Below are 15,947 nucleotides of genomic sequence, written 5' to 3'. Positions count from 1 at the left end.
TTTATGAACAGCTACGAATCAATCGAATCATAACTTTTTTGTTTATTTTTTAGATATCTTTTTTCCAATCAAGGTGGAATCAAGATGTAGTGATTAAGCAGAGAAGGTGTGCGAATAAGCGGAGCAATTATGTAGAAAAACATCAGTTTTGCGGGAATGCGTAGAATATAAGCGGAGTGTGTGATTAACCGATGTGCGATGAAACTTAGTATATATATATATGTGTACACTTTAAACTTAAAACCACTTCCATCTCATAACAATTTTATTTTTATGATAAAAAAGGGCAACATTCATGACAACAAATGTATGATCAATTTTAAAAATAGGAGAAAAAGTAAGTGTTTTTTACCCATGGGAATTCCCATTTGTCCGGCATCAGAAGTATATCTGCACAATCCAAGTGTTTCCATTGATATTTTATTGCACCATGAGTTGTAAAAAAGTAGTCCTCTCCATAGAGCTTGTACAATTCTGGAAAATAATAATGGCTTTAGTGAAAATTGAAGTAACACAAAAATGTCTATTCAATGGAGACCAATTCTATAAGTTATAGACATTTTCCAAAAAAGACTTATCATGTCTGGTTATCATATGAAAATATTAAAAACAAAAGTGATTATTTGAAGAAAGTTCTATTTGGCCTACTCTACTTACAGCCGCCCTTTTGCTGAATAATCATCAGACTGTTCTGTATGGGCAGCTCTGTATACCAGTCGTTTGTAACCATTCTATTCTGTTACATGCAATTTCTTAAATTTTCTGGTGATCTCTGTTGTAATGAAGTTTTATTTTTTCATTTTTTTTCTTTGATACAATCACTTTAAGTCTCTACTTCACATTGATATACAATGTCCCTATCTAAATTATTGTGTGAAAAAGTTTGATCGCACTCTAATTATTTACAGAGCCCACTGGGTGGTCTTTAGTTTTTGTCTGGTATTAGAATTCATTATAATCAGCGTACATACAACCTTATCCCCATCCCACCCACAAACACATGAACAAACAAACAAGTCACTTGCCTGTGATTTTTTGTATATCACATAGTAGGCAATGGCCCATAAACACACACACACACACACACACACACACACACACACACATATATACACATAACACAATAAACATCCAAGACAACGTCATACATCAACCAATCAAACCATCAAAATATGATGTGTGTTTCAGAATGAAGTTTCCCTCTTCTATATCTTTGCTAATAAGCACCTAGAACTACCAAAATTTGTTACAATATGAGGTCATATGTAAGAAATTTTAATGCCAAATTTCAAGTATATTGGTTGCCATGTCATAGAGCTGTGACGTGGCAAGTGTGCCCTTTGTCCAAGCATAATCAAAGGAAAATGACAGAGCAAAACATTGATGCAACCTTCTCAGACTACGATGTTAGGTTTGTCATAAAATTTTCAACTCTTCTCGACAAGTCTGATGTCGAAATACATGGAGACTTTTGTAAAATTTCCGAACACAATGCTCTTTCAATTCAAACTGTTAGAAGATGGGTAATGGAATTTGAAGATGGGAGATCTGACCACAGAAGGCTCGTCGAAAACAAGGAGAGAAGAAAGTGATGCACATCGGGTTTTTTTTTTTCGAACTGGCTGTCCCAACTGATCAAACTTAACGGAAACTATTACAGATTTGTTCTTAAAAACTGAGACCAGTGATACGAAAAAAAGATCCACTTTGATTGACAATGCACCTATTTACAAGCCAAGAGTTGTGAACGAGCTTCTCGAGGGCTACTTGTGGGAATTTTGGAACACCGGCCCTATTCACTTGATCTTGCCCCATCTCTTCCCTAAGATGAAAGAAATGCTGCAAAGTCAACAATTTGAAGAAGAGGATCAGATTCAAGAGACGATGAGGAATGCAATCATGGCCTTAGACAAACAGCCACTGGCCACCATCTTTGACAGTTGGGTACACTGAATGCAGCAGAAAGGTGAGGAACTTAATGGTTCTTATGTTGAATAGGTAATTAAATAAAATTGCATTTGATACCAAATGCAAGGTTATTCACAATATTATGTGAGTACAGTAGAACAGGCAAACTTAATTCTGAAACATACCTCTTAGCTGTTCATAAATAGCTGAGTACCATATTACGACAATCTAGAATACTAATTTTTGTGATCACTAATCTAGAAACTAACAAGTAACTGTCTTTTCTGATTTTTTTGAATCACCTCAATTTTTACTTTTAAAAAATACTCAAGATATGAATATTTTGAAAACTTTTTTTTCCATGACACAAATTCTCATAAAAATTCTGAAAAAAAATATTTTTACAATTTTCTTTGAAAACACTGCCTCCTTTAAAAAAAAATCACAGCAGCACTGCTTTACCATGAACTTTTTCGTGACCATTGTAGAGGTAAAACTGCTTAGACCATAGGAGACCAGCAATAGCTTGTCGACACAGATTCATTTGGTCCATGGTTACTTCCTTAGGTATGACCTATTCAACATATTAAAAAAAAAAGTAGTCATTCAGAGGCATGCAGTTCTTAGAGGCAGAATTTATCGCAGTGTTCTTCTAGCATTTCTAGTGTTTAACAAAAAGTAACAAATGCTTACTACCTTTTCGACAGGATGTTAGTCACTTACAAACAAATTCGAACCATATCTAACATGTACCGCTACCCATGCAACTTTTTAAAAAAATTTAAACAATTGACTTTAAGCAACAGCATCAACCCCCACATTTAGAGCTGTTTTGTTTTATTTTTAAGAGTTTTACGGCGCATGCAACACATTTAAGTCATATCAGCACCAGTAAACAGGAAAAAAAAATTGGATAGTAAAAAAATGTTCTATAATTACAATTAAAGCACCCAAGAAAAAGTAAGACAAAGGGGAATTTGCTCAAATAGGGAACAGATGTAGATTCCAAGAGTATACTACCATCAGTGTACTTAGTTTGAGATCACCTAAATGTCTCATTCTGACAACAAAAACATGTCCCTACTAAGAGGAACACACTCAAATGTTTACAAATCATATAAATATATATGTAAAACAAATACAGGGCATAACAGAGAGGTGATTTACAATTACAAGATAAAAAATATCATCTTCCAAAACTCTAACTATAAATTTAAATTAATAATAATTAAACCAACTCGATCTATGTGATCCGGCAGTTCTTCACTAATGGAGAAAAAAATACAAGAACAAAGTTTGCTGAGCGTGGTTTTGCATTTTCGGCTCCAATCGTATGGAATTCTTTACAATCTAAAACCTGACAATGTGAATGTCAACCAGTCTTCAAACGGCATCTAAAAAACTATTTTTTCATTCTGCTTAACGCGATTCTATGTGAACTTCGAACAAGATATGCGTGTGACTGTTGTAGTGATTTTGTAGTCGAATGAATGAACAAAAAAAACTACTGTAAATCACCTCTGATCACTATTTGTGGATACTGGCGCTATATCAAATAATAATTATTATTATAATTAACTATACATTCGACTGTTTCCCTCCCAACTAGGGTATTCGGCTAGGGCCAGGACAAAACCAAGTAATTTCATTCCAAGACAAAGACAGAAAGCATGTTGGAAAACATATATAGGGGGATAGAGGACAGAATAAGAGCCTCCCACTAATCCCTGCCCAGACCTTTGGAGCAATAATAATAATAATAATAATAATAATAATAATAATAATAATAATAATAATAAAAATAATAATAATAATAAATGTACATTTATATAGTGCTATTGCCGAAGCTTCGAAGCGCTTCACATTGTCCATCAGTAAAAAACATTACACACTGCAGATTCGGACATACGAACAAAAGCTCACATGCATCCAATTACACACACACACACACACATCCATATACATACTGTACATAAATATATTACTCACACACACACAGATATACACACACATCATTGATATTCTAGCTAACTTCTGAAGAGTGGGAAACTGCACCTGTTTGTTCCACCACATATCAGCTCTCTTACTGCCAATACATTGATATTTTAAAGGGGATTTTTTTTTTTGAGGGAGGGTGTTTAAACTTTTTAAAAGGAGGAAATTCCTGCTTTGACTCCAAAATTGCGGATTTCCATGGATCCGAGGAAAACCATCAGCTATGTTTAATAAACATGAACATAGAGCAAATTAATAATCAATTCGATAAATCAAAAAGTATAAAATATAGATTATGAATCATTTGAGAGAAAAAAAATTAACTGGAAGAGAATTCACCTGTTGATAAAAAAGCTCTGCTTTTTGCTTTTGCTCCCGAATGGCTTCCTCAATTTTCTTGATAGTTTTACATTCTTTCTGTTTGAGACTCATGGGTATAATTTGCCAGTACACACAGGCTTTACCATGAGGTTGCACGTCACAGACCATCCACGCACCAATCTTTGTACCGCTCTGATCTTCTCTCCAGGAATGCCGCTTATCTTTTAAAAATGAGAGGAACTTTGACAATAATAAAAAGAGAGAAAATTTGCTTTTTACTAACTTCAGTTTTTGTTCTGTTTTTGAATTTGCTTTATTTCAACAATGTTAATTAAATATCATTACATAAACACCCACACACACACACACACACATACATATATAAATATATACATATATATATATATATATATATATATATATATATATATTAATATATGTACCTACACACACACACACACACACATACACACACACACACATACACACACAGATACAACACACTTCTTCTTCTTCTTCTTCTTCTTCAAGCTGAAACTTCCTAAAGGAAGACTCATCAGCTCAGCACTCACAATTGTTTTACTGGGAGCTTATAGTTCAGGGCAGAAACGAGTGAAGATAGAAGTCCTCTCTAGATTGTGGAAACATACATTTGCCAGGTTTCCTCTTGTTCGGTTGGAGATCCTGTAAAGACAAGATGACCTGGTTTTTCTGACCTTTGTAAAATACATTTAGTTTATTCTTCTCTCTCCTTTCCTTCAATGGTTCCAAATGGGGTGTCATGTATGGCTTTGATTTGTATCTAGAATTTTGTTGAACGAATTTTATGGCTCTTTGTTGGATGGATTCTATTTCCTTAATTTCAGAGGAGTGATAAGGATCCCATACCGTACTGCTATACTTGAGTCTTGGTTGGTCTAACATAAGCATTACATGGCTTTTCTCTTTTATGTCTTCTTTGCAGTTGAAGAGGTTTCTACTCAAGAATCCCAGGGTGGAGTTCGCCTTTCTGCATATGTTTGCACATACAATCAAAAGTTGCATGGTACCGATTTATTTTTGATATTCAATCTTTGAAGGCCTTTGGAATTATAACAACAGTTGAAAATAAGATCTAACTTTGCGCCAAAATATCATCATCACCAAAGAAAGACAAATGATAAAAGTGTGCACAGCTGTAATACATTCAGAATATAAAAAAAACAAAAAAAAACAACAAAACCTTTATCTAAACATGATTTTAAAAAAATTATAATAACAAACAAAAGAGGGGGAATAATATCATTTACTCAAACCTTGATACCCTCTCATCACATCCTCAGTCACATTGACCCGAAGCTCCCACACACAAAAAAGACATACATAGACACAATTATGTACAGAGATAATTATAGCACGACAAAATACTATCAAAAATCTGAAAATTGATCTTTGATGCAGCGTCAAACAAACGAGCAAATGGAAAGGACAAACAAAATGTAGGCTGATTATTTAGATGTTTCTCTCTCATAATTTTTCTCCACTTTGTTTTTAAATGTTTTCCTCCCACTAAGTTTCTCAAGTGAATACTTACGTTTAATAATGAATTTGTGAAAAGCATCTCTCTTTGGTGAAATAAATTGAGATGACCGTCTATAATTTACTGAAGCAGCACTTTTTGTATGTTTGGAAACAGTGCTTTTAAAGACCATTGTTTTAATTGGTAGATCTTCCTCTATTTCTTCTTCAGCTGTTTCATTGTTGGAAAATAACAGTTCGTTGAAGGCAACTTTATCAGTGTGGTGAAAGGTTATATGAAAGTCACCTAGAAAAAAAAAATGACAAAAAATTAAATATGAATCAATGTGACACCATCCACAAATATACAAAAAAAAGCATTTATATATTTAGGATGGGTAGGAACTAAAAAAAAAAATGACAAAAAATTAAATATAAATCACTGTGACACCATCCACAAATATACAAAAAAAAGCATTTATATATTTAGGATGGGTAGGAACTAAAAAAAATGCAATAATGCAAGATAAACCAGGCCTATTTTCAAAGCAATTGGTTACTCTATAAATTATTGGAGTCCCTGGAACTTTACCATGTGTTGAACTTAAGAATATTGATCAGTGCTGATTGGAAGTTTGTTTTATTTCATTTTTAAAAAATCATCTGTTTATCTTTAGTGAGTTTTTAGCCATCCAGATTATAATTCATAAGAATGCTGTTTTCTTTCTGATCTTCGGCTTAAAACGACTGGAGGTGAGAAAGCTTTCTGAATGAAAACACATAGTATCACATATTATTTCTACACATGAACGATTTAATTTATAATTTCCACAAGGTCAAAACTTCTGAACAAAAGGTTGTTTAAGTCGTCAGAAAATCATCGACAAAAATAAAAAAAAAAGAGAGGGGGGGGGAGGATGAGTCTTAGTATTGCATTTCACTGTGATGTGGGCTTGCAGGTTCTAATTGTGTAAAAATGGCGGAAATATGTATATCGTTACATTCCCAGTACCAGCAGTGGGGGAGTTGTGGAAGATGAGATAATTTGACTCTGCCTTTGCATTTACTATTCAGCCTGGAACTGGATTTGGTACTCGAGTCAGTTTTAATCTGTTTAAATTCACTATACTGTTATCTCAACTCAAATATTGTTTCCACTCGAAGCAGACATGAAGTTTTGTCTTGGATTTCCCATCAATGCAAATGTCCAGTTACAGTATAGTCCAATCAAAACAGAGAACAGTCACAGATTACTTTGATGAGCTAGTGCATTCAAAACTGTTTTGAAAGTTTCCAAACATTCAACGTTCATTAGCATGACATTCCAGTCATTTACTGTTATTTGTAAAAAGCTGTGTATGTGTATGTGTCTGTTCTTGTAAATGGTTGTATGTATTGTGCAGCATATCTGATTTACTTTTTATGTGGTTTGGGGTGATGTGGGTGCGTTGGGACGTTGATGGTTTTGTGTAAGGTAACAATATGAGATAGGGATCCCAATAGCTCAGTTGGTAGAGCACCCACTTCACACGCAAAAGGACCAAGATCGATTCCAAGTGCAATCGAGATTATTTTCTGATCCCCTGTCCACCCAGCAGTGAATGGGTAGCTGAGTCTATTAGATTTGGTGAAAAGTACTTTGCAATAGACTAGCATCCTATCCCAAGGATAGCAAGCAATTTCTATTGTCCGTTTCACAGTATAGACACCGGGATAAACTCCAGCTCCATGAGCCTATGGCTCTGAAGGACTACAACAACATGGGATACCTTAGACCGGGTTTTCAATGGTTTCCATTCAAGTGACTGGAGTCACAAGTAACACAACCTGAGTCTTTAGATTTGCATCCGGTTGCGAATCTTGCAGCTTCTCTTTGTACTTCTTAAATCTTGTCTATGTCCTTTTTTGTGTAGGGGTCCCACACAGCACTGACATATTCTAATATTGGCCTGATAAGTGATGTGTACACCTGGGCTTTCATTCTTCGTGGGCATTGGTTTATGTTCCTTTTGAGAAAACCCAGCATCCTACTTGCATTTGCTGTGATATTTTCTATATGTGGGTTTGTGACTATTGTTTCCTATTGAGAAGGACTCCAAGGTATTTTATGAAGTTGACAAGTTGTAAAAGGATGATCGTGTATTGTGTAATTGTGAGTATAAGGATCTTTCTTGTTTGATATTGACATGACATAGCATTGTGATGGATGGGACTTCATGTGCCATGTATCTGACCACGTCTAAAGGGAATCAAGATCATCTGGAGTTCATGTGCATCTGCGCTATTATCTATTGTCCTGTAAATAAGGCTATCATCTGCAAACCGTCTAAGCCTTTTTTGTGGAGATAATTTGTTTCCAACGTCATTTATGAATATCAAAGAGCATAAAGGTCCAAGTACTGTTCTTTGTGGTACTTCTGATAAGACATTACATTTTTCGTTTGAGATTCCGTCCATGATGACAACTTGTTGCTTTCGATTGCAAAGCCAGTCCTTGAACCAGAGTAAAAGATTTTGCAGTTGTTGCTCCATACTCTCAGACTGATTTGTTTCAGTGCCCCCAAATATTCTTAATTCCACTTTGCTCGAGTTTTAAAAGTAATCGTTTGTGTGGTACAGTGTCAAACACTTTGGAGAAGTTTAGTACCAGCTTGAAAACACCTGAAGCTAGAGATACAGGTCTATAAGTTGAAGGTAGGTTTCATTGGACCGTTTTATAAATTGTGGAATAAGGGCATGCTTCCAGTCGGCACTTACCTTTGTTCGGGGATTCTTGGAAAATCGTACAAAGGAATGGGGCTATTTCATCAGCACATTTTTAAAGTATTCTAGTTCTAGTTGGTTTGAGGTCTGGCCTTGCTGCCTTGGATGGGTTTAGTTGTTGCAGCTGCTCTTGTATACCGTGGTTATGTTGATTTTACCTATGTTTGGCATTGAGGGGTATTCAATGGTAAACACATTTTCATATTATTTGTTCAATATATTGCATTTGCCTTCTGTGTATGTCATATCTGAGCCATCAGGGGTTTCAATGGCTTGTATACTGGAAGCATCTTTATGTCTAGAACAGATCCATAATCTGTCGTAACTCTGTCATTTGGAAAATTGTCCGTTGTCTCAGGCTCAAGCATGTCATTTATATATTTGTCATGTTCTGTTTTAACTTCAGTGTGTACTTCCCAATTGAGTCTGCGAAACTCATTCCAATTTTCCTTTCTATTATGCAATTTGGCTTTGTTGTATCACCTTTGTTTTTTATTTATAAGATGTCTGATTTTATGGGTTATCCATGGTAAAGGGGAAGGGGAGGTTACTGTCAATTTGTCTAAAAAAATTGAAAAGCTACCAGTCCATAATAGCTTATCAGTATCGTCTCTATTCCAATGCATATAATTTTAAAATGAATTCCTACCAGCTTCATAGACAGCTTCAGCTGAACTGTCATCTGAGCGTTTAAAATTTGGTTTAATTTTGGCCTTTTCAGGATTGATATTTGTTTCAACTGTAGTATCTCTGTGAAATTTTGAAAAAAAAGGGCGGGGGATAGAGGGGGGGGGGGGGGGTTGAGAAGTAAAATCAATAAAGTAAGACAAGTAGTTACGTAACATTCTGTGATTTGAGATAATGTGGGCGAGTTTTAATGCATTATTATCTCCATTATATATTTTGATACGTAATTTCATTTTAAGTCACTATGTTTGGTATTTGAAAATGAAATCTGGTATTTTGAGTGATGCATGAGTTTATCCAAAGGTTTTTATTTAATAGCTCTTGAATAATTTTCAAGTATTTTATGAATGTAGCATGATGCAACTTCAATACCGTCACCTGTTGGAATTAGAGTAGGATTTGTGGTCCTTTATTGTCATTTTACTATATTATGACAAACTGATTTTTTTTTTTTCGTTTTTAAAAAATTGAACTTTGAATCAAAGTGGAGATCTTTGCATGTTATATATTATGTGATGATCTCAAAAGAGAATTGGATTGATAAAAATTGATCTATTCTTCTACAAAACGATAATGGTGCCTATGTGTGCTAGCCAAAATGTAAAGAAAATAGAGACGGTAAAAGTGACCCAGATATGTGACCCATCACGTCTAAACGGTATTTTTTTCTGGTTGAACCAGTTGATTTATTTTCAGTTTTAAGTCAAAAAGACGAGAATTACAAGATTTATATCTTTTTTACTTTGACAATCTACATTCAACTTCTTCAATAAAAGAAGGTACAGTTGTCTGGTTCATAAGCATGGTCTTCGGAAATAAAGCAGAAAGTGCTTAAGGCGGATCGTGATTATAAGCTGACTCTGAGGGTTTGTTTTTTTTTCTAGCTGTTTTTTTTTTTCCTTTCCATTTTTTTAAAGGGTAAATATACCCTTTCTTTTCTGACACAATATCTGACAGCTTTACGCCATTGATGTGGGACGAGGGGTAAAGAAGCTTTTGATTGTTGCTTTCTGACTTTTGATTGTATACATCTGTTTATGTCATCCTTTTACTTTGTGAAACGTATCTGATTCTATTCTTGGCCATTAAGTAGGAAAAAATTATCTGAAGGTGTTAATTGCTTGTTTTACATCTGAGTTTGTTGGTGCAGAGTGCAGGTACATAGAATGAAATAGACATGTCAACAAAAACAAGCATGAAATAAAGAAAATCACAAAGAACAACAAGTGAACCTTGTCTCCTTACCTAACATCGTAAGCACCCTTAACACTTCTATAAACCTCAGTTAACACACTTTGGTCATAAAAGTCACTGCCTTGATGATTATTTATGACCACATCTGGTGACAGTTGAGTCCTCCCTTCCCTTACTCTGCTTCCAGCACCATGTCAACATCTCCAAAAGTGGATAACATACAGAATGATAATGTTCCCATTCCTATCATGCTATTTTTCTTTTTTGTTTTTTATTTATTTTCTTTTATTTTTATAATTTTCAAGGAATGGTCAAAAAATTGAGCATACTTATAACAGACTTTTTTTTTAGGTGAGCGTGCTTATAAAGGGGTAAATTTATTCGGTTCGATGCCTCTAGCCAGGTCGTACTAGTTGCCAGACTGCTTATAAACAAAGACCATTGTATTTCAACTCAAATCTGATAATCCAGAATAAATATCAAAATTTTCAGGGACAATCTCATCGTGACATAATACTGTATCGATTCAGTGGGTCAAATATACTAACAACACCCTCCCCCCCCCCCCCCCCCCTCCCCCGTCCCCCCTTCCAAAAAAAAAACAAACAAAAAAACATTTCAGCCTTCTACTGGGGACAGACAAAATACACCATATATATATAAATATATATATAATATATATAATAAATATATATATATATATATATATATATATATATATAATATATATATATATATATTCATGCTTTGTCTATCCCATGAAGAAAGCCTACACCTTAACAATATTTTACATGAGCAGCCAAAAGATGATAGTTCATTACAACAGTAGGAATTGACACAGTTACAATCATCAAGATAGGATACAAAATTATCCACTAGTACATTTGGTCCCTTGTTCTCACTCTTTGCTTTATAGCTTCTCCCTAGATCCTTTACTATGCCTTAAGAAGAAATTTGATGAGGATTACAAATCATGAATCACCATAGGGATGGTCTGCATAAATTTAGTTTTGTGTTGTCCGGGGTGGTGGTGGTGGTGGTGGTGGTGATTATGATGATGATAATAATGATGTTGATGATATGATATGATGATGAAGAAGATGAATTGATGATGGATTAAAATAATGAATAATAGATATATATAAATAATAATAATAATATTTAATAATAATAATAATAATAATGATAATAGTAATAATAATAATAATAATAATAATATATGAATAATAGATAATATAATAAAATAATAATATAATAATAATAATAATAATAATAATAATAATAAATAATAATAATAATATAATGAAAAGCAAAGCACAGTGTTGAACTCAATTCTTTTCTAATAATAATAATAATAATAATAATAATAATAATAAATAATAATAATAATAATAATAATAATAATAATAATAATAATAATAATAATAATAATAATAATAATAATAATAATAATAATAATAATAATAATAATAAATGGAAAAGCAAAGCACAGGTGTTGAACTCAATTCTTTTCTAGATCAAAATTTCTTCTTCTTTTTCATATATACTGATTGACTCAGACAGACTGAGCATTACTGTTGGTATTGCATATCCCAGAAAGTAAAATTATAGTAACTTCTTGACAGTCTGGAGGTCTCAGTATTGCTCGGATCCCTGATCCCAGCAGATAGGCTTCATTAGCAAAAACAACATTTTAAAAAGAGCTCTTATTTAGCGCAATATCCACTAGACGTGCTCAGGGTGCTTTACAAATGGTCCCTGGCCAACAGCAACATGTAACATGTAGGACGGACATGATGCCTATTAGGCAATATTACATTTTCTTTCAACAGAGACAACTCTAAAATGGCCAGGTACTCAGATTACATCTGAGTAAGGTGAGAGAATGTGAGTAAAGAGCCTTTTCCATGGATTCGACTATGCACTGCTCAAAGCCGGGCTCGAGCCCAGGACCTTCTGATCCCCAATCCGAAGGCGAGCGTCATACAGTTGGACCACATAACTGCAAAGAGGAGAAAATTATTGAAAAAAAAAGAGTAAAAAATGTGTAAAGTACCTGAAGTAAAATTGGGGAATGATGTGAAGACGAGCTGCTGTTGAAGACTTGTTGATGACTGTGTATTTGCATATAAGATGGGGGTTAGAAGGTTTAGCATATTCCACATGGATGTCCCAATATTCATTGTTATCAAATACACCTGGAAAGTGTGAAACAGAAAACTAACTAAGATAGATATCTAAGTGATGAAATTAATGCTAACAAATAAGATTGTTTGCTAGTCTACTTAAAGGTGAATTTCTGAATAGTGGGTGTTAAGAGAAAATACTCAAAGCTTTTTGACTGAGGTTCAAACTCTCTGATAAAAAAGCTAGTTATGTTATCACTAAGGTATATTCTCATGCTAATTCAATATATTATTACAATACACTCTTACCTGTATCTAAAATCTCATACTCTGGGTCTTCTAAAGTGCCGCAGTTCTCTCTCAGAGCTTCATAAGGGAAGGAATTTATAGGGTATTTGTACAAGGCATGCATGTATCGGTGGTCTGGGGTGTTATCCAAATAATAGTATAGTTCCTTTACATCTTCTCCGTGGTTTCCCTAAAAATAACATTGAAAAATAAATATTCATAATTAAAGAATGAACAAGGACTTGCATTTCATAACTATATCATTACATTGATAACAACAACATAAATAATAACAATAATAATAATAATTTAAAAATAATAATAATAATAAATAATAATAATAATAATAATAATAATAATAATAATAATAATAATAATAATAACAATAATAATAATAATAATATAATAATAATAATAATAATAATAATAATAATAATAATAATGATAATAATAATGATAATAATAATAATAATAATAATAAATAATAATAATAATAATAATAATAATAATAATAATAATAATAATAATAATAATAATAATAATAATAATAGCAATACTAATACTACCACTACTACTACCATTACTACTACTACTACTACTACTACTACTACTACTACTACTACCAATATCACTATCATCATCATTATGTAATACAGGAAGAGATGTTAAAAACTGACACCACTATTCAACAACTTTAAACGAAGGAACAAGCACCTATTTAAAAAATCGAATTTCTTATGATTTTAGATTTCGTAAATTTTAATTTTGAGCCCATTTTTCACAATGCTATTGATCTTTTAATGCAAGATCTTAAAGATAAAAAAGTGTGATCCATGACAACACTAACTGCAAGCGGCAATTCTCAATGATATCATAATTCTTCATTCTTTAAAGGTGATAAAAATGAACTCTCTCAGGTTATAATAAATGACAACACACAATATTTTTTAAATAGAAAGAAAATGGTCCCTTTACTGAAGAGCAAATAAGCAGTAATGACGGTTTCAGACTAAGGTACGTTTCTTTCTGCAAATATATTATATATATTTACAGTTTTGGCATTTATTCTTCGTTATTTCAATTTTTTTTATGCCTTAATTCAAAAACATGTAAAGAAAATGACAGAAACATTTTCAAAAACTGTCAAAGCATATAACACCATGTCAATGGCAAATTTAAGCTAAGGGCAGAGGTAACTCATTTTTCATCAAAGTGATCTATTTCCTCCAAACAGTCTCGGCAAAATATATCTTTATCTTCATCCATTTTAGCCATATGGTTTCAACATTACTACGAGATATTATATGAATTTTATCGAAAGTATGTATCAACTGATGAATGTGTCAGATTATTATGAAGCTATCTATTTTTCATCAAAGTGATTTTCCAACGCCGGAAATAATCTTTACTCCTTTCCATGGTTCCATTCCGAGATTATTATAAGAGTTAGAGATGTGATAGCTTTGATTCTTGTAGTTGTGCTCTGTCTCATTCCCATCTTTCTGTTACACTTCTATCCTGCGTTTGTACTGTCCTGTCCTACAACCTCTGTGTCCTGTCCTGCACTGATTCCAGTGTTTGCACACATGAGTGAATTTTTGAGAGGTTTTCTTTTGCAGATGGAGAAAAAAAATATATATATTAATAAGATTATTTGAAATTGTTAATAAATATCTCACACAGCGCTGAGTCAGGTGAAAGCATCGAGATCAATTGCTATCAAGGCATACTAAGTACTTTTGTGCAGGTGGTTGGGCATGAACCTCGTGAGAGTAGTTCATGGAGTGTTTCTTTTCTTGCTTCGTCTACTATTCCAAACTTTCTGTTACACTTCTATCCTGAGTTTGTGCTATCCTGGTCTTTCAACCTCTGTTCCTGTCTTGGGACTTTGGTTCTGTTATTTAGGTCTGCTTCTGTTCTCACTTCTACAGTGCATTAGCAATAGCAAGACGATTCCGCAACCCCCCCCCCCCCCCCCCCCCCCCCACTCGAGCACAACTCTTAGAGAAAATCTTTCAATAATATGCCTAAATAACGCTAGCTTGACAATTCAGCAATAAAACCATGTCCACTCTGTTTGAGCATTTACTTTTGCATCAACATCGCATCCGTAACCCATAAGCTTTGTGAGCCCGAGTAATAAAATAACCAGCACACGAGTCCAACTAGCCACAAGATACTATGGTAGTTTAGACTGAGTCTGAGTAGCCACGGGAGGCTACTCTGAGCATTCAGAGAAATAGAGTTCAACTTTATTTTCCAGAGCGTTCAGAGAAATAGAGCAGGCCTATTTTCATTGAGCAAGAAATTTAGTCCCTACTGCTCACTTTGCAGCACATCGCTGCATTTTATACTTGGATTATCATGGTCATTTGAAATTGATTTTTATTTTAAAATTTCTGTCAACAATACTTAACCTTTTATTTATGGAAATAAAAAAAATAACAATAGAATCTGTTTTGGTGAGCGCTCTTTACCTCTTTGCCGCTGAGACCAAACAACCTCTCTTTCAGAATTGGGTCATTTTCATTCCAAAGCGCTACTGATGCACAGAGAATGCCACATCTGTCACTGATTCCTAAAAGACCATCCTCTCCCCAGTGGTTCACATTCTTAGTAGCACTCTCATAAGTGGTGTAATTCCAGCTGTTAAAATATAGACAATTTGTATAATGGTTCTCAATAAATATCGAGTGTTTGTTTGTTTGTTTTTAGGGTTATATAAACATGAGAGATTGTCAGGTAATTTCAGCATCATCAAAAAAAAAAAAAAGGAGATTAGCTATCAAAATGTCGAATCATTATGTGGGTTTAAAAGGGTATTAAAAAACCAATGAAGGATGCTTTGCCTCTTGGGCACCACCCTACACATCCTGTAGTTACTGATACCTTCAATCATTTACCCAATTGTACCCCTGCATCAGTGGTAAAGAGTGAAAACAAACAAGCAACCACTGTTTGCCTTGGTTTGATGAGATTATATGTCAAAAACATAACAATTTAGGCCGGCTGTTTGTCTGTAATTTTTTCTTTTCTTCTTCATGTATACATTTGTACATTGTACAGTATGGTATGTGGTCTAGTGGTTTGACACTTGCCTTCGGATCAGAAGGTTCTGAGTAAAAGTCCTAAGAGGCACATAGCTGAGTCCTTGGAAAAGGCTCTTTA

At 33.7% G+C, this 15,947-nt stretch overlaps 1 protein-coding gene across 5 annotated transcripts in view; it reads right to left on the bottom strand.

Annotated features, from left to right (window-relative positions):
• The window catches only part of LOC144968727 (uncharacterized), a 49,227-nt gene that overhangs the window by 22,622 nt on the left and 10,658 nt on the right, over positions 1 to 15,947 (bottom strand). For all 5 annotated transcript variants that reach the window (XM_078907350.1, XM_078907354.1, XM_078907353.1 and 2 more), the window contains exons 3-10: positions 15,257 to 15,425; positions 12,801 to 12,969; positions 12,422 to 12,563; positions 9,134 to 9,234; positions 5,798 to 6,028; positions 4,243 to 4,445; positions 2,371 to 2,482; positions 353 to 474 (exon numbers count right to left, since the gene is read on the bottom strand). In XM_078907350.1, the coding sequence (XP_078763476.1) occupies positions 353 to 474; positions 2,371 to 2,482; positions 4,243 to 4,445; positions 5,798 to 6,028; positions 9,134 to 9,234; positions 12,422 to 12,563; positions 12,801 to 12,969; positions 15,257 to 15,425 (1,249 nt within the window). The remainder of the gene's footprint in view (positions 1 to 352; positions 475 to 2,370; positions 2,483 to 4,242; positions 4,446 to 5,797; positions 6,029 to 9,133; positions 9,235 to 12,421; positions 12,564 to 12,800; positions 12,970 to 15,256; positions 15,426 to 15,947) is intronic.

The sequence above is a fragment of the Berghia stephanieae genome, chromosome 3, assembly GCF_034508935.2.
Source record: "Berghia stephanieae isolate SIO BIC M18660-M18661 chromosome 3, UCSD_Bste_1.3, whole genome shotgun sequence".
Taxonomy (NCBI): domain Eukaryota; kingdom Metazoa; phylum Mollusca; class Gastropoda; order Nudibranchia; family Aeolidiidae; genus Berghia; species Berghia stephanieae.
The sequence above is the reverse complement of the archived record's forward strand: the minus strand, read 5'-3'. Positions and strand labels throughout refer to the sequence as shown.